The sequence below is a fragment of the Mauremys mutica genome, chromosome 8, assembly GCF_020497125.1.
Source record: "Mauremys mutica isolate MM-2020 ecotype Southern chromosome 8, ASM2049712v1, whole genome shotgun sequence".
In the NCBI taxonomy this organism is placed as follows: Eukaryota; Metazoa; Chordata; order Testudines; family Geoemydidae; genus Mauremys; species Mauremys mutica.
This window is the reverse complement of record NC_059079.1, coordinates 57,472,362-57,492,323: the sequence shown is the minus strand read 5'-3', so window position 1 is coordinate 57,492,323 and position 19,962 is coordinate 57,472,362. Positions and strand designations below refer to the sequence as shown.

The 19,962-nt window shown below is 47.5% G+C and overlaps 1 protein-coding gene across 3 annotated transcripts in view; it reads left to right on the top strand.

Moving 5' to 3' along the window:
* LHX4 (LIM homeobox 4) overlaps positions 1-18,326 on the top strand; it is a 77,082-nt gene extending 58,756 nt beyond the window's left edge. For all 3 annotated transcript variants that reach the window (XM_045028112.1, XM_045028113.1, XM_045028111.1), the window contains 3 exons: positions 14,759-14,913; positions 15,630-15,801; positions 17,249-18,326. In XM_045028112.1, the coding sequence (XP_044884047.1) occupies positions 14,759-14,913; positions 15,630-15,801; positions 17,249-17,643 (722 nt within the window). In that variant the 3' untranslated portion in view covers positions 17,644-18,326. The remainder of the gene's footprint in view (positions 1-14,758; positions 14,914-15,629; positions 15,802-17,248) is intronic.
* The last annotated feature ends 1,636 nt before the right edge of the window (positions 18,327-19,962 follow it).

Genomic DNA, 19,962 nt, shown 5'->3' with positions numbered 1-19,962 from the left:
CCATGTGAACCAAACGGGGCTTTAAAGAGCCAGTGGAGGTGAAAAACAAGGCTGGGGGAGGGAGGGTGAGAGAGAGACTATAGATCACAAACCAGTAATGAATCCACAGAGACGTCCCAACGGGGCCTGACTGAAATTAAAACTGAACTGGTCTTTAATGGATTTCATGTTGACAAGCCCTGACTTCTCATTAATTAAGGACTCTATTTTGACCTAATCAATTTGGTTAGGGTGATGCAATGCCTACTTGTGCTGAGCGGGGGGGCATGAATGTAATATTACTCAGATTCCATTACTGACTCCCCGGGCTAGCGATGGCCTCGGTGTCACGGTGTTTGACAGTCTAATAGCCAGTAGGCAAGAGAGAGAGAGACAGGCACAAAGTTTCCTGTCCAAGAGACAAGTGCCACTGTGCTGATTTCAGTGGGATTTCACCTGTGAATCTGAGAGGATGTGGCTCGTGTGGGTGGAGCCAGAGCTGTACATGGTTCTGTAAGTAGAGGACATTTTAGGCAAGACCCTTGTTCTGTGCTGGTCTCAGCCAATGCGGATCCACACACTGCTGCCATATAGCTTTATGGTCAAAACCAAACATGGCCCCTCCCAGCTTGCAGTATTATTTCTGAAGGCCTCCATGGCATTCATCTGGAAAAACAGTCTACCAGCCAGAACCTGTTTTGGGCACCAAAGGGTAACCTGTCAGCAAGGAAAATGTCATTGCTACCATGTTAGACACACATCTGGTGGGCATCACCAGGGCGGACAGAGATGCTGGAAGTGGTGCAGTTTTTCTGTCATGTAACATTTAAATGTTATCGGGCGTCCAATCTGAACAAATCAGAAATTCACCAAAAGGGCCCAACCTCGTAGAAATATAGTTTAATTTTGACCAAAATTGGTGGAAAGTTTCTGAATACAACTGATCATGCAATGATACACTCAAACGAGTACTGTCTGGGAAAGCTCGGGAACTATTTTGCCCCAGCTGATATAGTTTATCCTTTTCCCTGTACTTTTTTGCTTTCGGTTACAGGCCAGTATGAACTTGTTATACCACATCAAAATATTTGTCATTATGTGTAGAATGTACTGATTTGAGAAAAGGTTTTCCGGCTGCTATTTTTATGAAGTTATGCAGATAATAAGGCCTTTACCCCTAATTATAAAACATATTTTTTGATGTTCTCTGTTTGGTTAGAGACATAAGTCTAACACACACACGGTATAACTGTTATTATCTTCTTACTATCACTGACTACAGTGACAATACATGTAATCTACTTCTAGAAGAGTAATGACTTAGTAGAAGGGCAGTTGAATATCTTGGTATTCACATAATATATTCATACAAAGTATAACCATGTAGTCGTATGTGACCTCTACATATAACTATGACCTATGGACTGTTTAATGCAACATCCCCTCGTGTTACCTTTACTCACAGAACTAGTCACAGTGATTTGTATATAGTTGACCCATTTCTATTCCCCCTCAGAATCTGTCTCTGATGTGTCCAATACTCTGTTGCTGGACTTGTCACTGTCACAGTTGCATGCATCAGAGCACATCAGCTCTTCCCGGTGGCATTTGTATCACCTTGGTGCACAAGTACTTTCACAACTACATGGCACAAAAGTGAGGCTGGCTTCTGGCGCAGGTAGCAGCATCATTTGAGAAACAAGGTGTCCGTATTACCACCCATCCAGCATCGGCAGGACCCTTGAAGATACTGAACTGTTGCATGATTCCCTATGTGTGACTGATAATTTCAGGTGCGGCCTGAAGGAGGCCAATGTTGATGACACTTTTCATAGAAGTGTAGGACTGGAAGGGACCTTGAAAGGTCATTGAGTCCAGTCCCCTGCCTTCACAGCAGGACCAAGTACTGCCCCTGACAGATTTTTGCCCCAGATCCCTAAATGGTTTTTCATAACAAACAATGCGTAGCACATGTTCTCCAGAGATGCTTGCTGGTTGTGCCACAGTACAATAGAGAGACCAGTGAGCCATAGGCAGCTGAATCAGAAAAAACTGCAGTTATCTGCCTTCCAATCTTGTTAGCGATCCTGAGCAAGGCCTGCTTGATTCAGCTACTGCTGGGTTCTTCATTAACTCTCAGGTTAGGTCGGGTCTGTCCATGCCATGAATTCAAAGTAATGGTCCTAATTTATAACACCATTTATAAGGCAGAGATGTAGCTGTCTTCTAGACTGTCGTATTATTGGGAGTGGTTCTGCTCTTTGCCCTCCACGCTGGAGGTAATGGACACTAGCTTATAAAGGATGGACACATCACACCTGAGATTTCATACCTGTTCTTAAACTTGGAAGAAACCACTTTTCTTTTGCACAAAGCTGGGGAGGAGGGGGGGGGGGGATGAGAAGTATCCCCACAGAATGTGTCTGAGTCGCCATCCTCTGATCTGACCAACACACAGCTCCAACCCCAACACTCTCAGCATTATTAGACTCAACGTGGTGCTGCTGTGAGCCAGACCTAGAATGCTACCAGGCGCAAGACACACCAAGGCTGCAGTAGCACGTCTATTTAAAGTGCTCCAACAGCCAGTCAGGTTGACTTGGATGGTTGTAGGCTCCTAGAAGGGCTTGGGTACCAATACTGGTGCAAATTTGGGATCATGGTCATGTAGCCCTGAGGTGCAGCTCCCTTCCTCGCCTGGAAAATGACCTGTGTTTAATTTTAAAGTGCTCCAAAATGCAAATGAAGTGCCAGATTGGTTTGAGCACTGATATGCCAGCTGAAGCCCTAGATTAGGGTACAATTTGGGGAGGGGGGTTTCTGTTATTTTCAATGGGGCAAGTTATGGAACTCCAGCAGTGTTGAAGTTGGAGGTGCAGACAGTGCTGATGCAGCAGTGCAGTGCTGAGCAGGAGGAGTGAACTGAGACTGCGTGTGTCTCAGAATTCGGGGAGTTAAGAAGGGGCACACTCAGGCCAGACCATTGGCACGCAAAGCCAGAGCCACAGTGAGCCCTAAGTCCTAGTTTTAGCACCATTGCGATCCACAAAACCCCTGCTTGGCTGCCACCCAACCCAAAGTTTTTGCTCTGAACATTCCCTCGGTACCTATGTTTCTGCTTCTGAGCATGAGTCCTACTGCCTCATGCTAGGCACCAGCAGCTTAGCTCATGCCTAAGCCCCAGCACACATGTCAAACCAGAGCTGGTAGGGCTAGAGAGAGGCCACCTAACCACACTCCTGTGTAACATTTTGTTCCATGGTTAGGTTAGGGGAGAGCCTGGCCCACGTGCCACCCTCTGCCTGATGAAGAGAAGGGGTTTGAACAGCGCGTGTCCTGAGCGGTGGCGCAGCTCCCCCACATAACCGATAGCCAGTAGTTAGGGTACTCATGTCGTGGGCGGCGGCGGGGGGGGGGAACTGACGCTGGTTCAATCCCCCACCCCCACCTGCTGACAAGGGATTTGACTAGGGATCTGCCAGCGCTCAAGCGAGTGCCTCGATCACTGAAGCAGAGGCTGTTCACGCAGGAGCTGCTTTTCAGCTCTTGTTGAAGCTGTTCACTTGACTGAACTTATAACTGGGGCACAGGCAGTCTGAACCGTCTATAGAGCCACGGTTTGGGGGCTCAGCTCACGCTGTGGGAGATTGTGGTTCAAGGCCCTTGATGAGTTGGGTTTTGAAGAATGAACTCGTACCTGTGATGTGAGTAGCCTAACTACTGGACTGTGAGGTACTCTGATGTCTTTTCTGTTGTAGCTGAGCTGCTTTAATGGCATATTAATTGGGCCAAAGCAAGACTAAGAAGCCCTCTCTGGTGGTGAGGGGCCTCCCCTTGGATGTGGGAGATCTCCACAGGAGCAGAGTAAGTGCCCATGTCACGGGGCTAGTCTGAGCAGCTGCTCCACTTTTAAATCAGGGCCCAGCAAACACGCAAATCACTCTTTTCTCCGCAGGGGTACCCAGACTGTGGGCGATCCCCGGGCACATCCCTCATCTGCAAAGGCATTTGACCAGGCATCCCCTACGTCTTAGGGCAGTTACCTGGTCAAACTTCTTCCTAACAAGCAGAGAGGGGATTTGGCCCCAGTTCACCCATAGCCCAGCTGAGTAGCCTAATCACTAGACTATAAAGTGAATCTCACTCTTTTGTTGGCCCAAATGCACAGGCACCAATTTACTCAGCTCCCAGGGGGTGCTTGACCCTCCCGCTCTGCCCCAGACCCCGCCCACCCCCCCTTTCCCCAAGCCCCCACCCTGCCCCATCCTGCCTGTTCCTGCTCCTCCCCGTCGCCTCTATTTTCTCCCATGGGTGCTCCAGCCTTGCAGCACCCCTGGGCTTGGCACCTATGGCCAAATGACAGTTAATGAAAGTAGAACAGCTTCAACAAGCAAGACTGAGGGGACCCCCTCCCCATCAGTATATTCCCAAAGCCCAGTGATTAGTGCCCACAGCTGAGAGGTGGAAGACACCCTTCTCCTCATTGGGCAGCAAGGGAAATTGAACCAGGGTCCCACACAAGATAGAGGAATGCCCTAACCTCTGCCTCCTCCCCACACCCCTCTCAGCTGGTTGGGTGTTAGGCAGGTACCTAAGAATCTCACAGGAAACAGCTTAGTTACCTGAGGCCAGGTGAGAGCCTCACCCACCTGATTGCCTAGTGATCAATGGCTCGGTGTCTAGTTGGCAGCCGGTATCAAGCGGAGTGCCCCAGGGGTAGGTCCTGGGGCCGGTTTTGTTCAACATTTTTATTAACAAGTTGAACGATGGGATAGATTGCACCCTCAGTAAGTTCGCAGATGACACTAAGCTGGGGGGAGAGGTAGGTATGCTGGAGGGTAGGGACAGGGTCCAGAGTGACCGAGACAAATTGGAAGACTGGGCCAAAAGAAATCAGATGAGTTTCAACAAGGACAAGTGCAGAGTCCTACACTTAGGACAGAAGAATCCCATGCAGGCTGGGGACTGACTGGCTAAGCAGCAGTTCTGCAGAAAAGGACCTGGGGATTACAGTGGATGAGACGCTGGATAGGAGTGAGCAGTGTGCCCTTGTTGCCAAGAAGGCTAACGATACATTGGGCTGCATTAGTAGGAGCATTGCCAGCAGATCGAGGGAAGTGATTATTCCCCTTTATTCGGCATTGGTGAGGCCACACCTGGAGTATTGTGTCCAGTTTTGGGGCCCCCACTACAGAAGGGATGTGGGCAAATTGGAGAGAGTCCAGCAGAGGGCAATGAAAATTATTAGGGCTGGGGCACATGATTTACGAGGAGAGGCTGAGGAAACTGGGGTTATTTAGTCTGCAGAAGAGACGAGTGAGGGGGGATTTGATAGCAGCCTGAAGGGGGGTTCCAAAGAGGATGGAGCTAAGCTGCTCTCAGCGGTGGCAGATGACAGAACAGTGGTCTCAAGTTGCAGTGGGGGAGGTCTAGGTTGGATATTAGGAAACACTATTTCACTAGGAGGGTGGTGAAGCACTGGAATGGGTTACCTAGGGAGGTGGTGGAATCTCCATCCTTAGAGGTTTTTAAGGCCCAGCTTGACAAAGCCCTGGGTGGGATGATTTAGTTGGGGTCGGTCCTGCTTTGGGCCAGTGATTGGACTAGATGACCTCCTGAGGTCTCTTCCAACCCTAATATTCTATGATTCTATGAGGAGTTCCTGGATGTGGCGCTCAAGCAGAGCTAGGCACTGATCTCCCTGTAAGGGGCAGGGCTTAGCACAACCTCTCTGCTCAGCATCTCCCAGGGGCTAGCTTAGGCTGCTCCCTGCCTAGCATGCCGGCTTTTGTGGCTCCCCTTCTTAGGTGCCACTCTCTCGCTCTCTCCCTCCCGTCATTGAAGCGGGAGCCGAGGGGCCTAACTCAGGCTTTGGGGAGTCCATTGTGATTTTTTCCAGGCATCTAAAAGTTAGGAGTGGCAATGCTGAGTATTGCTACACCCAAGGCTGTTTGTGGCACTGTGCTGACAGACAGGGGAGATGATCATAGAAATGGGCCAAAGCAAGACTAAGAAACCCTCATTGGCATGTAGGGCTGGAAGGGACTTCCGAAGTCAACAAGTCCAGCCCCCCGGTGCTGAGGCAAGACCAAGTAAGGCTAGCCCATGCCTGCCGGGTGTTTGTCCACCTTGTTTTTGAAAGCTTCAATGAGATCAAGCCCTTTCTTGTCCTACCTTCGTTGGACATGGAGAACAAATGATCACTGTCCTCTGTATAACACCCCTTAACATATTGGAAGACTGTTATCAGGTCCCTCCCCGTCTTCTTTAAACATGCCCAGATTTTTCAACCTTTCCTCATAGGTCAGGTTTTCTAAATATTTTATCGTTTTTGTTGCTCTCCTCTGGACTTTTTCCAATTTGTCCACATCCTTCCTAAATTATGGTACCCAGCTGGGGCCTCACCTGTGCCAAGTAGAGCAGGACAACTACCTCCTGTTCTTACATATGACACTCCTCTTAATACACCCCAGAATCATATTAGCCTTTTTTTCAGTTGCATCACATTTATGATTCATATTCAGTTTGTGATTCACTCTAGCCCCCAGATCCTTTTCAGCAGTACTAACACCTAGCCAGTTATTCCCCACTTTGTAGTTGTACATTTGATTTTTCCTTCCTAAGTGAAGTACTTTGCATTTGTCTTTATTGAATTTAATCTTGTTGAATTCAGACCAATTCTCCAATTTGTCAAGGTCATTTTGAATTTTAAACCTGTGCTAGCAGCCCCTCCCACCTTGGTGTCATCTGTACATTTTATAAGCATACTCTGCCCACCATTATCCAAGTCATTAATGAAAATATTGAATAGTATCAGACCAAGGACTGACCCTCTGTGTACCTCCACTAGATACGCCCTCCCAACTTGACAGCAAACTATTGATAACTACTCTTTGAGTACAGTCTTTCAACCAGTTGTGCACCTATCTTATAGTACATTTATCAACACCGCCTTGCCCTAGTTTGCTTAAGAGATTGTCATGTGAGACTGTGTCTAAAGCCTTTCTAAAATCAAGGTATAGCTCATCTACTGCCCACCCCTCTCCATTACATCAGTAACCCTGTCAAAGAAGAAAATTAAGTTGTTTTGGCCTGATTTATTCTTGACAAATCCATGCTGACTATTACTTGCAACACTATTATCCTCCAGGTTCTTACAAACTGATTGTTTAATAATTTGCTCCAGTATCTTTCCAGGTATTGAAGTCATGCAGACAGATCTATAATTCCCCAGGTTCTCCTTGTTTTCATTTTTAAAGATGGGCACTGTGACAGTTCCTCCCATAAGGCTTTATGGATGTATATATGACTGAACTAAAATGTTTTGTGCTACATATGCCATGTAACATATCTCTGTAAAGGTTATGATCTACTGAACCTATTAATCTTATTTGTATGCATGTATCATTTTCGTATTTGAAGTTAGGAGTATTGGCTGTATACTTGCTTGATTTTAACTAGCCTAGTAGAGCATTTGGTCAGCTTCTTAAGAAAAGTGCAAATTAAGTGCCCAATCAAAAACCACTTAAGCCAACAATGAACTTGAAGATGCCAATCCACAGCTGTGCCTTCTCAGGAATATAGCTTGCCTGGTAAAAACTAAGTCATGCACAGTCACATGGCTTGTCCATGTGACTCCAAAACTCCATCTAAAAGCTGGACTTTGCATAGGAGAGAGGAGGGGGTCTCCAACCTCAAGAGAAAGTCTATTTAAGCCAGTGGGAGACCCCTCCATTTTGTCTTCAGCTGGCTAAAGAGAAGCCTGGTCTACACTACGCGTTTAAACCAGTTTTAGGAGCGTAAAACCGATTTAACGCCACACCCGTCCACACTAAGAGGCCCTTTATATCGGTATAAAGGGCTCTTTAAACCGGTTTCTGTACTCCTCCCTAACGAGAGGAGTAGCGCTAATATCGGTATTACCATATCGGATTGGGGTTAGTGTGGCCGCAGATCGACGGTATTGGCCTCCGGGCGGTATCCCACAGTGCACTACTGACCGCTCTGGACAGCAGTCTGAACTCGGATGCAGTGGCCAGGTAGACAGGAAAAGCCCCGCGAACTTTTGAATATTTCCTGTTTGCCCAGCGTGGAGCTCCGATCAGCACGGGTGGTGATGCAGTTAAAAATCAAAATAAAGAAAGAGCTCCCGCATGGACGATGCGGACGTGATCGCTGTAAGGGCAGGCAAATCTGTTCTATCAGTGCTCAAAATTATTTTTTAAATATCTCCAGACAGATGCCATAGCAGGGACTCAGCGCACTGCTGCGTGACAAGCGTAACGGAAAGCCAAAGAATCAAATGGACGCTCATGGACAGGAGGACTCAAGCTATCCCACAGTTCCTGCAGTCTCTGAAAAGCATTTGCATTCTTGGCTGAGCTCCAAATGCTTCTAGGGTCAAAAACAGTGTCCGCGGTGGGTCAGGGCATAGCTAGGCAATTTACGCACACCCCCACCCACCCCCAGAAGTGAAAGGGAAAACAATCCTCTCTTGACTCTTTTACATGTCACCCTATCTTTACTGAATGCTGCAGATAGACGCGATGGTGCAGCACTCAACACCAACATCCTTGCTCCCCCCACGCTATGGATGGCTGATGGTACAAAACGACTGGTATCCGTCCTCATCATCAGCCTATTGGCACATGGGGCAGTGCAAAAGGACTGGTAACCATGCTGACTAGCATCTGTTAGGTCGATCAAGGGCGCCTGGCCCTAATTTTTCCTGGTAGATGGTACAATATGGCTGATAACCATCGTCATCATAGCAACAGGGGGCTGAGCTCCATCAGCCCCCACCCTTCATGTGTAAAGAAAAGATTCAATTGCCCCTGAACTAGCAGAGGGATGCTGGGCTCCTCTCCTACACACTCCTTACTGTCCTGTCTGGACTATCATAGCAGCTGGAGGCTGCCTTCCACTCATTTCTCACTAACAAGTCACTGTGTCTTATTCCTGCATTCTTTATTACTTCATCACACAAGTGGAGGGACAATGCTACGGTAGCCCAGGAAGGCTGAGGGAAGAACGGAATCAACAGGTGGGGTTGTTGCAGGAGCACCCCCTGTGAATAGAATACAGCTCATAATTTCTGCAGGATCTGACATAGAGCAGCTGTGCTCTCTGGTTCTCTGATACAGTGGTTCTCTAGTACACTTGCCCATATTCTAGGCAGGACTGATTCTATTTTTAGATACCAAAAAGGAGGGATTGACTCAGGGAGTCATTCCCAATTTTGGCTTTTGCGCCCCTGGCTAAGAGCAGCCAGGGGCACTTATGACAGCAGCAAATGGCACAGTGCAAAAGGACTAGTAGCCACGATCATCTTATTACCAATTTATGGTATGGTAGATGGTACAATATGGCTGATAACCATCTCTGCTATCATGCAAAAGCAAAAGCATGCTGCTGTGTAGCGCTGCTGAATCGCCTCTGTGAGCGGCATCTAGTACACATACGGTGACAGTCACAAAAGGCGAAACAGGCTCCATGATTGCCATGCTATGGCATCTTCCAGGGCAATCCAGGGAAAAAAGGCATGAAATGCTTGTCTGCCGTTGCTTTCCCAGCGGAAGGAGTGACCGACAACATTTACCCAGAACCACCCGCGACAATGATTTTTGCCGCATCAGGCACTGGGATCTCAACCCGGAAATTCAAAGGGGCGGGGGAGGCTGCGGGAACTATGGGATAGCTACGGAATAGCTACCCACAGTGCAATGCTCCAGAAATCGACGCTAGCCTCGGACCGTGGACGCACACCACCGATTTAATGTGTTTAGTGTGGCCGCGCACACTCGATTTTATACAATCTGTTTTGTTAAACCGGTTTATGTAAATTCGGAATAATCCCGTAGTGTAGACGTACCCAGAGAGCGTCTCCACTCCCAAGGATACCTGAAAGAAACTGGAACAAAGGACAGTAGCTGGGGTGGGGGGGCGTGAGTGATTGCTGGACTCAGACTAGCAGGAGACTAGTCTGTAAAAGGAAGTTTACTGGAACTGGTGAGATTTTATTTGTATTCAGTTTCTTAGACATAGACTTGCATGTTCTATTTTATTTTACTTGGTAATTCACTTTGTTCTGTCTGTCACTACTTGGAACCACTTAAATCCTACTTTCTGTATTTAATAAAATCACTTTTTACTTATTAATTAACCCCTGGGGGAGCAAACAACTGTGCATATCTCTCTATCAGTGTTATACAGGGCGAACAATTTATGAGTTTACCTTGTATAAGCTTTATACAGGGTAAAACGGATTGGGGTTTGGACCCCATTGGGAGCTGGACATCTGAGAGTTAAAGACAGGAACACGTCTGTAAGTTGCTTTCAGTTAAGCCTACAGCTGTTAGGGGACGTGCTTCAGACCCTGGGTCTGGGTTTGCAGGAAGCTAGCGGGTCTGGCTCAAACCAGGCAGGAAAGCAGGGGCAGTAGTAGTCTTGGCATATCAGTTGGCAGCCCCAAGGGGGTTTCTTTGATGCAACCCGTCACAGGCACTATGTTTGCCCAGTCTTCTGGGACCTCTCCCATCCTCCAAGAATTTTCAAAGATAATTGCTAATTGCTCCCAGATTGCTTCAGTTAGTTCCTTAAGAACCCTAAGATGAATTTCATCAGGCCCTGCTGACTTGAACACATCTAACCTATCTACACATTCTTTAACCTACTCTTTCCCTATTTTGGCTTGCGTTCCTTCCCCCAGTTGTCAATAGTGTTTTGAGTATCTGGTTATCATTAACGTTAATCATCTTTCTCTTGCTCCTAATGTATTTAAAGAACCTCTTCTTGCCTTTTATTTTGCTTGCCAGGTATATGTAATATACCATATTACAGGCAAACAGCACTGTGACTGTAAGGGAGCTGAGAATGGGCATGCCACCGGCATGTAGCCCTGAGACTGGATGAGAAGGGTTGTGAGAATGGGCATGCTTGGTTCATACCACAGACGCATCACCAAGACCAAGAGAGCTGAGAATGGGCTGGCTTTGTGAACGCCACAAGCATTGAGATCAGGGTGGGGAATGCAGAATAGACACCATCAGTAGACCACAGCCTTGCACCCAAGAGCAGGGTGGGAAATTGCGAACAAGCAGTCTCAGTGCATGCCATAGACACAGAAGCCTGAAACTGGGGGTTGGGGGTGAGAGAGACACATTGTAGAGCATCCCTTCCCCCTGGTCCTGCTGCCTGGGGAGGTGATGGCAGGGGGATGGGGGAGAAGAGCTCTAAACTCCTTCACCACATAGTGCTCTGGGTGCTCAGCTGCTGCCTTCAGCCATCTCTTTTCCCCCATGCCACTGAAAGCTGAAGTAGAGTCATCACAACCACTGACAGCATGAATGTTTGGCAGCATCTGAGACATGTCTACTCCCAGCTCCAGCCACTCCATTCATGGGAATGAGTCTCATCTTTTGGCTGACCCCAGTTTTGAAAAAATTACTCTCCCAAGAATAGAGCAATATTTTAGGTACATGGATGAAACATCTGAGTCCAAGCACCATATCAGCACCCTGTTTGCTCCGAGTGTTTGCTTTGCATGAGCAACATGCAAGAACGTGCCTGAATCTGCTTCCTCGAGTTCTGGTATTGTAGAATGGTTGCCAGACACTGCTTTCACTGCATGTGCAATGTGGTGAAACCCACCAGTAAGGTACATGTCGCGACCAGGTGACAATCTCTGTCCACACTTCATGAGCCAGTCACTGAGGAGAAAGCGTGCAATGTTAGATTTATTCTTTGAATTTGATATCATCTGCAAGCATTGCTTTGGTAATGGTGTGAACACAGTGGGGACTCTGAATGTGTTGCATTTGGATATTCCCCCTGTGGGCTCTCTCACCAGATCTGATTGATTCTTCATTTGCATAATTGTCACCCACAATAGCAGTGTATGGACATTGCAGTCCGACGGTAGAGTGCAGCAGCTGATCAGACAGCTCCCCAGTAGTTTTGCACTTGGCAGTATCATTGCACACCATCTGCAAAAGCATCCCGAGTTCAAGAATAGCCGACGTTGGCTTATCAGATGCTGGTAGCTCAACCACTGACAGATTTTTCTCCAGCCAAGACAGTGTGTTCCTCTTTTGGGCCTTTCTTAGAGATCCACCCAAGTTGAAGAGGGAAAGTGGGACAGGTGCCAGCTCACGTGTCATCAGACCCTGGATAGCAACATCTCTGGACTGGGCAAAAAAGCTGTCAGCTTGCTGAATATCTGACGATCAATAGTTATCGCTTGTGCTGACTGCTTCTTCTTCTGTTTGATTGTTTTGTTGAGACTACCAAATGATTTGAGATTTTGCCTTTCTATGGGCTCAAAGAGGTCTCCCTTGCCTCTTTGCAGCCTCCTGGTTACGAACGGCTTCATTTATCATTTGCCAGTCTCTCTCATCATGCACAAACCTTCTGCACTTTCAGGTGGGCCCACTGTAGATGCTGCAATGTTCAAAAGTGACTGTTGTGTGGGCTTGTTCCAGGTTCAAGTGCTAAAAGGATGTGTCATTCTTTCAGTCACAAAACATAATACCTTGGACAGCAATTTCATCTGCAGCCATGTGCTTTATGGTTGCTTCTTTGTGGAGATTGAAGGCTGCATTCCACACCTTTGTTTTGTCATAGCTGTTACAGCTGCCTTAAAACGTACAGTCAGGTAATCCTTGGTCAGAGCCTCATTTATTGTGCAAAGACACTGATGATTCCTACAGTCCTTGTTCAGAGATTGCTCAATGGCCATGTCACAGTGTAAGTACCCCACTGAAGAGTCTGGCAGTCTGGTACACTGCTTCCTATCAGCTTGGGCACAATCTATATCTGGCTTCTCCTCCAGAGATCTGGCTTCTGCTACATTTACACAACCCATCTGGCATAATTCATATGACCACACTGTCATAGTGGGATCATCTCTGCAAATGTCTCAAGCTCCATGGACTTGTTATTGCCTCTCTTTGCTACTATGTAATCCATCAGTGATTAGGAGCAATGTAGTTTTTCCAGGATGGAAATGTATCTGAACAGTTTTTTCCTTGGGTAATGGAAGTATCCATGAGCCAGTGCAATGCTTGGGCACTGTTCATCAAGCCTGCCAGAGCATTCTGTGCTTCCAATCTGTTTTCTCTGTTGGACTGCTCCACATCTTCAAATGCTTCAGTGCACGTTTGAGCTTCCTCCAAGATGTGTCACTTCTCATCTTCTGGAAGAATCATCACTGTGCACGGAATCGCCAAGTGCTACCCACTTCAAGTGAGCCATCACCTCATTCATACGTTTGTGGATTCCAATGCCATGGTTATATGCTTTCCCTCTTAGAGCATGGCTGAAGCACCATAGATGCTGGCTTCCACAAGGATGTCTTCAAACCCACTCTCCTGCATCACACTGCCTGTATCACACATGACATTTGCTACATGATGCATGCCTCCCTTCTCAAGGTGGTCATCGTCAAATCTGTTTTGATTCCTCCATTTAATTATTAACAGTGCTTTGCAGTAGATTGCTTCATCATTCAAGACACAGGTCCAGTCTTGGCCCAGAGAGTGGAACATATCCTGAAAACATTTCATCCTGGGGTGCACTGTGTTAACATCAGTTGTCAGTGGAGGAATCATTGGACAGTAGCCAATATTCATAAAATAGCAGACAGAAAGCTTTTCTACAAATAATGACAAATATTTAGATAGAAATGATGGTAGAAAAAAGCTAATACTGTCATGTGACCACAGACTTTTGCTTTAATTGAAGGCAAAAAAGTACAGGAAAATGCATAAAATATATCACGTGGGACAAAATATTTCCCAAAATTTCCAAAACAGTACTAGTTTGAGGACATAGTTGCATGATCAGTTGTATTTAAAAGCTTTCTGCCAATTTCGGTCAAAATTAGACTATGTTTCTTCAAGTTATGGCCCTTTTTGTGATTTTATGATTTTTTTTGGTTTGGTTGCCCAATAACGTTTAAATATTATGTGATATAGAAAAACTGCACCACTTCCACCATCTATGTCCACACTGGCGATGACCACCAGATATGTGCCTAACGTGTGGGAGCAATGAACTTTTTCCAGCTGAAGGGTTGCCCTAACTCATTAATGAGACCCCTTTTTAAAATCTGGCTGGTAGACTACGGAACTTTTAAAATGAGGCAAGGTTGTTATATTGGAAGGAAAAGGATTAAAATGTTCTCAGGTCCATCCTTACAAGAGGAAGGATGGTCTGGTGGTTAGGATGCAAGACAGGGACTCAGCAGCCCCATGTTCAGCTCCCTGCTGTGCTACAAACTTCCTGTGTGGGCAAGTCACTTAGGCCCAGATCCTCAAAGGTATTTAGGTGCCTCACCCTCAGGGAAATCCATGGGAGTGAGGCACCTAAATACCTATGAGGATCCGTGCCTCAGTTCCCACTCTGTACAATGGGAATAATAGCACTGCCCTGTTTCCCAGGGGTGCGGTGAGGGTAAATACATTACAGAGTGCATGGCACTCAGCTACTAGGGACACGGGGACCAGATAAGGACCTTAGATAGGCTTTCCGTGTTGAAAGAGGAGCATCGTCACACTGAGACCTGGAAGGCCACGTTTTATCAAGACAAAGTCACTGAAAAACAAGGGCTGAATTTTGCAAGCCCCCTATCTCCCATCCCTACCCCTCCCGGCCACAGCTAAGGCTAATTAAAATCAACTGCATCTTGCTTTAGATTTTGACTTTCCTTCTGTGCTGGTCATTGGCCAGCTTCTATTTTGTGCTATCTGTTCCATACTGGTAAGAAATTGTTCTGTTCCAGATGATTCAGAAGGTGGAGCCAAGAGGCCACGAACCACCATCACAGCCAAACAGTTGGAGACGTTAAAAAATGCCTATAAAAACTCCCCCAAACCCGCCAGGCACGTGCGGGAGCAGCTGTCCTCGGAGACGGGGCTGGACATGAGGGTGGTGCAGGTGAGACTGCTGCAGTTGAAGTATTTTTCCATTCCCTCCTTGTCCCAACCAAGCTGTGCACATCACATTCCCCTGACAGCGCACGACCCCCGCACTGAATTCCACGGTAGCATAGAAGGAAGCCAGGCCAGAAAGCTGGATAAGCAGTAAGGCCCCCATATTGTGACTGACAGCCCGTGGCTGGACTGCTGAGCATGTGCACTGCCCCAGGGCTCCAGGGGATGCATCTGTCCACCACCTTGATCATAGCACAGGATCCGAACCACTGAGTTAAATCTCCCTGGTTATTAGCAGCAAGCAGTGAATTAGATGTGAGTTTGCAATGCCAGCAAAAAACGGGTACTGCATGTTTGGATGCATATCCCCAGGAGATCTGCCATGGGGTGGGAGGCATCTGACCCACTCTATGGGCCTGAAACGCTGAATACTGGGTCTGAGCCTTGGGGAAGTTTGGATGCAGAACTGGATCTGGGCATTGTGGCTTGGGCCCATTTCTATACGCTGTATCCAGCCTGGAACCCCTCAGACTAGGGCAAAGTTCTGCTCTGAATCCACCAGCCTTGGCGCCCTAAGCTGCAGGGGAGCTGGGCTCCTGGCTCTGAACCATCTTGAACTTCGGGGAGGTTCGGAGCCAGCCCTGAATTTTTCTGTCCAGGCCAATCTTTTTCTCCCTGTGCGTGCTCCTTTCAGTGCCTTCTGGGACTCTGTCTCTCCAGGTCTGGTTTCAAAACAGGCGGGCCAAAGAAAAACGGCTGAAGAAGGATGCTGGGCGGCACCGCTGGGGCCAGTTCTACAAGAGCGTGAAGAGGACCCGCGGGGGCAGCAAACACGAGAAGGAGAGCTCTGCGGAGGACTGTGGGGTTAGTGACAGTGAGCTGAGCTTCCGAGGTGAGCAGGGCAGGAAGGCTGGGGGGCGGGGAGGCGGTGAAGGTGGGAAGAGATGGGTTGTAGCAAAGGGTGGGCCCCAGGAGGGTCCTGCAGAGTGGGATGATTTCCTGCGCTTAGGCACAGCTCAGCATCCCACATTGAGAAGAATGCCTGGATTTCTCTTGCACCAGAAACGGGAATGATCCTTGAAACTGATGTCCCATCTGAAGATGTACGAGTTGATCTCATGGCTGGTGGCTCCTTGGGGCTTTCTGCACTAGAGGAAAATGATTAATTATTGGCCTGTATCATGCACGGCCAGAAACCCCTCTAGCAATGGAGCTAGGAACTGACACACACTCACTAAGGATGTGTCCATTCTGAGCTCCAGCGAAGGGTCTGCAGCTCCCAGGGGAACTTCCCCAAAAAAGAACTGCCGTGCTGGCCTAGAGCAATGGTCCCTCTAGTGTAGGGATGCATCAGGGCAAGGTGGAACGAACTTAGGCTGCACCTCACTGTGTAACAGGATATTATGAAGGGAAATATTTTCCTCATCTCTGCTCATGATCAGTCCCTCCCCTAAAGCCTGAGGATTGATAGCCCATGAAAAGTGTATCTGAGCTAACGTCCCTGGCAATGCGATTCATATCTGCATGAATGGCTAGTCCCTGCTGGAAACTCACCTGCCTCAATACGTTAATAAACTCCCCCTCAGACCCACACCAGCAGCCACCTGCAGGCTGGCACAGCTCAGTGGATAACTTTAAAGCAATCATTTAACAATAGTTTAACTTTTAAAAATGGCCCCTTTGAATCATCGCAGCAAATATACAAGCCACCGGAAATTATTTGGTTATTTATGGTCTAATGAGAGCCAGCTATGGCTCCCAAACTGGTCTGTAGTGCCTGTGTATCAAGCCTGGTCCATAATTAGTTTACGATGCCCTTGGGGCGAATGCATCAGGCGAGAATCAAGAGAACTTCCCCAAAAGAGGCCGTTATGTGCCACCAGCTTTCATATGACTGAAGAATAAAAGATTTAAAGTAATCCTGTCTTGTGTTCGACTGTACAAAAGGCACTACAAGAACAGAGGGAGGCGTGTGGGGTTAGCAAAAGGGTAGAAATAAGCTGTGGTACCATTCAGAATGTATTCTTAATTAGTTGCACTATTTACTCTGGCTAAGTACTAAGCAGAGTGGGGAGAGCACATGTGCAGCTGGTGTAAATTGGAATCACTATTGCAACAGAGCTTCCCCCAGCTCATGTCAAGTGAGAATCTAGCTCAGGATGCCATACAACTGGCCTTCAGTGAGGGACAGTTTTCTTTGAGTATGTGCTCTGTTGGCCCAGCTCATTCCTGGTGTAACCCCACTGACTCCAGTGAAGTCACTCAAGAGATGCGTTTGGCTCTGACTGACCACAGACTGTTTTACACTCATAAACCAATCTTCCTTCTTTCATTCACAGAAGATCAGATCCTCTCTGAGCTTGGCCACACCAATAGAATTTACAGCAATGTTGGGGATGTTGCTAGTGGACAGTTAATGAACGGAAGCTTCTCCATGGATGGGACAGGACAATCTTACCAGGACTTGAGGGATGGAAGCCCCTATGGAATTCCTCAGTCTCCATCTTCCATATCGTCCCTTCCTGCCCATACTCCATTGCTCAATGGTCTGGATTACACAATGGACACTAATTTGGGAATTATAGCACATGGAGGGCAGGGGGTGAGCCAGACACTCAGAGCAATGGCTGGGGGACCAACCTCTGATATTTCTACAGGAAGCAGTGTAGGCTATCCAGACTTTCCAACAAGTCCTGCTTCTTGGCTTGATGAAATGGATCATCCTCCTTTTTAAGCATCTCCTGCTTCCCACCCCATCCCACTCGTTCTTTTGGCCTGAAAGTGTGCTCAAACTAGCAAAAGAGACAACAAGCGACCTTCAAGAATCCCAGACATATCGTACCGGAAAATTTCCATTATTTTCAATGGGAATCCACCACTGGTTCCTGGAGGGCTGTGAAATGATAGCGTGGTGTTTTTTTCCCTTTTCACTTGGGGAGTGGGAGGGCAGGAGACACCCTTCTGAACACTGGCATAAAGGATTTGATTCTAGGTTTTCAGGCTCATAGTAAAACACAAACTCATTGATTCTCTCCAGGTCAAAGACTCTTTGCGGTTGAGTGCTTCTGAAGCACATGTTGGCTGGCTCAGCAGATCTTGGCTATTATGAACTCCAGGTCAGTTGGCGCTCTCTTACTTGGAGCTGAACGAATTATAAATGCCTCCAAAACCCTTGCTCTTATCAGGAAGTGACTGTGCACGGGCAGTTAAACTGACCTTCCTCATAGATAGGAAATGCAGCGTTTCCAAAGCCAGGCCACGCTTACCAAGCACTATACCTTTACCAAGGGCAGGGGTCTGACCCGAAAGGGCAGAGTAAATAATGACAACCCTGGGGGAGAAAAGTTATCAAGATTTTTTTCAGTATAAAAATGTGATTTTCCTCCCATCCCCACTGAATATTAACATTGGCTATTTGGATAAAAAAGTACAGGAATGTGGTTGAATGGATATCAGGCCAAGGAGCAGTCCTACAGCAAGCATTGGGTCAATAGACAGGTACCATGGGTGAAAGTTACCCATGTGCAATGGGCCAGCACAAGGGCTATGTGCCACTTAAGCCCTCAGAATAAGGCTAAGTGGTGCAAAGACTTTGTACTGGCCCCTCTGCATAAGGGTGAGATTCTGCACAGGACAATACCTTGTGTTAGAATGTGTTAACCCCGCAATAACTGCAGAGTTCAAAATCATGTCAGTGGTAATGACTAATCGTTCTCTGGAAATGAACTTTATCAGCTGATATGAATCTAACTCCAACATTCCTTGTCCACACTGAGTGCTAACATGTTTTACATCATTAATGTTTATATTACAGTAGGGCCCAGAGGTCCCATTGTGCCAGGTACTATACAGACAGTCCCTGTCCCAGTGAGCTCTCAGTCTAATTAGGCAAGATAGCTCATGTGTGGGAGGGGAAACAGAGAGGTGATGGGATGTGCCCCAGGCCAGGAGGCTAGCAGAGCCACGATTAGAATGCAGGTCTCCTGACTCCCAGCCTGGTGCCACACCACACTGCTGCACTATCGGAGCTAACACATTATAACACAATACCTTTTCCCAGTGCAGACAATCCCTAAGTGATTTCATTCTGAGGCCCTTGAGTAAGGTCGGCTGGAATTCGTCCATGGGAAATAATTCAAGACATCCCCTGATGGTCATTTTCCACCCAGCTGGTGCATAAACTGATACTTTCTTGCTTTTAGTAGAAGGCCATGTGCTCCCTCACAGATAAAGCCCCTCGGCTGCCCACTGATCAGACAGCAAGTCAAATAGTGAGAAAGTGTAATGGAAAGACAATCAATAAAGCCAAATGGTGGTGAGGATGAAGATGGCTCTCAAAACAACCAAGCCACCTAGTGCGTGATTCCTTTGGATGAGCCTGCTGTGAAAAAGAGACAGCAAAGCCATCTTCTGTTTTCAAGGGTTATTTTTAGCTACTGGGTTTTCAATGTGACTCCACGCTGCCAAGATATCTGTGGTAGAGACATAAACACAGTAGAACTGTTGATTTTAGTGCAAGAGAAGACGGGTGCCTAGTCCCATTAGATTATTATCCTGCTTCCTGGGGAATGGGACTGCTCCATTAATTTATAGCCATTAGCTCCACCCCGACTGTTTTGTTCAGAAGCCTTCAGTTCAGCTGAAGGGTGGAACTGGTTCTGCCCACGGCACCACAGGGGTTTTATCCCTCGGGTTCATGTCACCAGGAAGTGACCCCCAAGCTGCGTTTATCTCAGTGCTGCAGGAGAGTGCACGGATGTTCTACATGCAGCTGGCTCTGTGGGTGTTACAGTGCTCTTTGCTAGAGGATGGAGATGCTGAATGTCAAATAGGAGACGCTGCAAGGGAGAAGCTAACCCGAGAGGGGCTGCACACTTAGCTCCAGGCCCATCTGGAAATCTTCACACACTCTGGTAGGCTCTTGCAAAAACACATGCAGCCGCAAAAGCCACAGGTCCCCTCTTCCCCCCCAGCCTGCGGCGTTAGAGCAGCTGGAAGGACTCGTCCTCTTTCCACTAGGCGAGCTGTGGCTGAGCAGCCCAATCCCGAACAC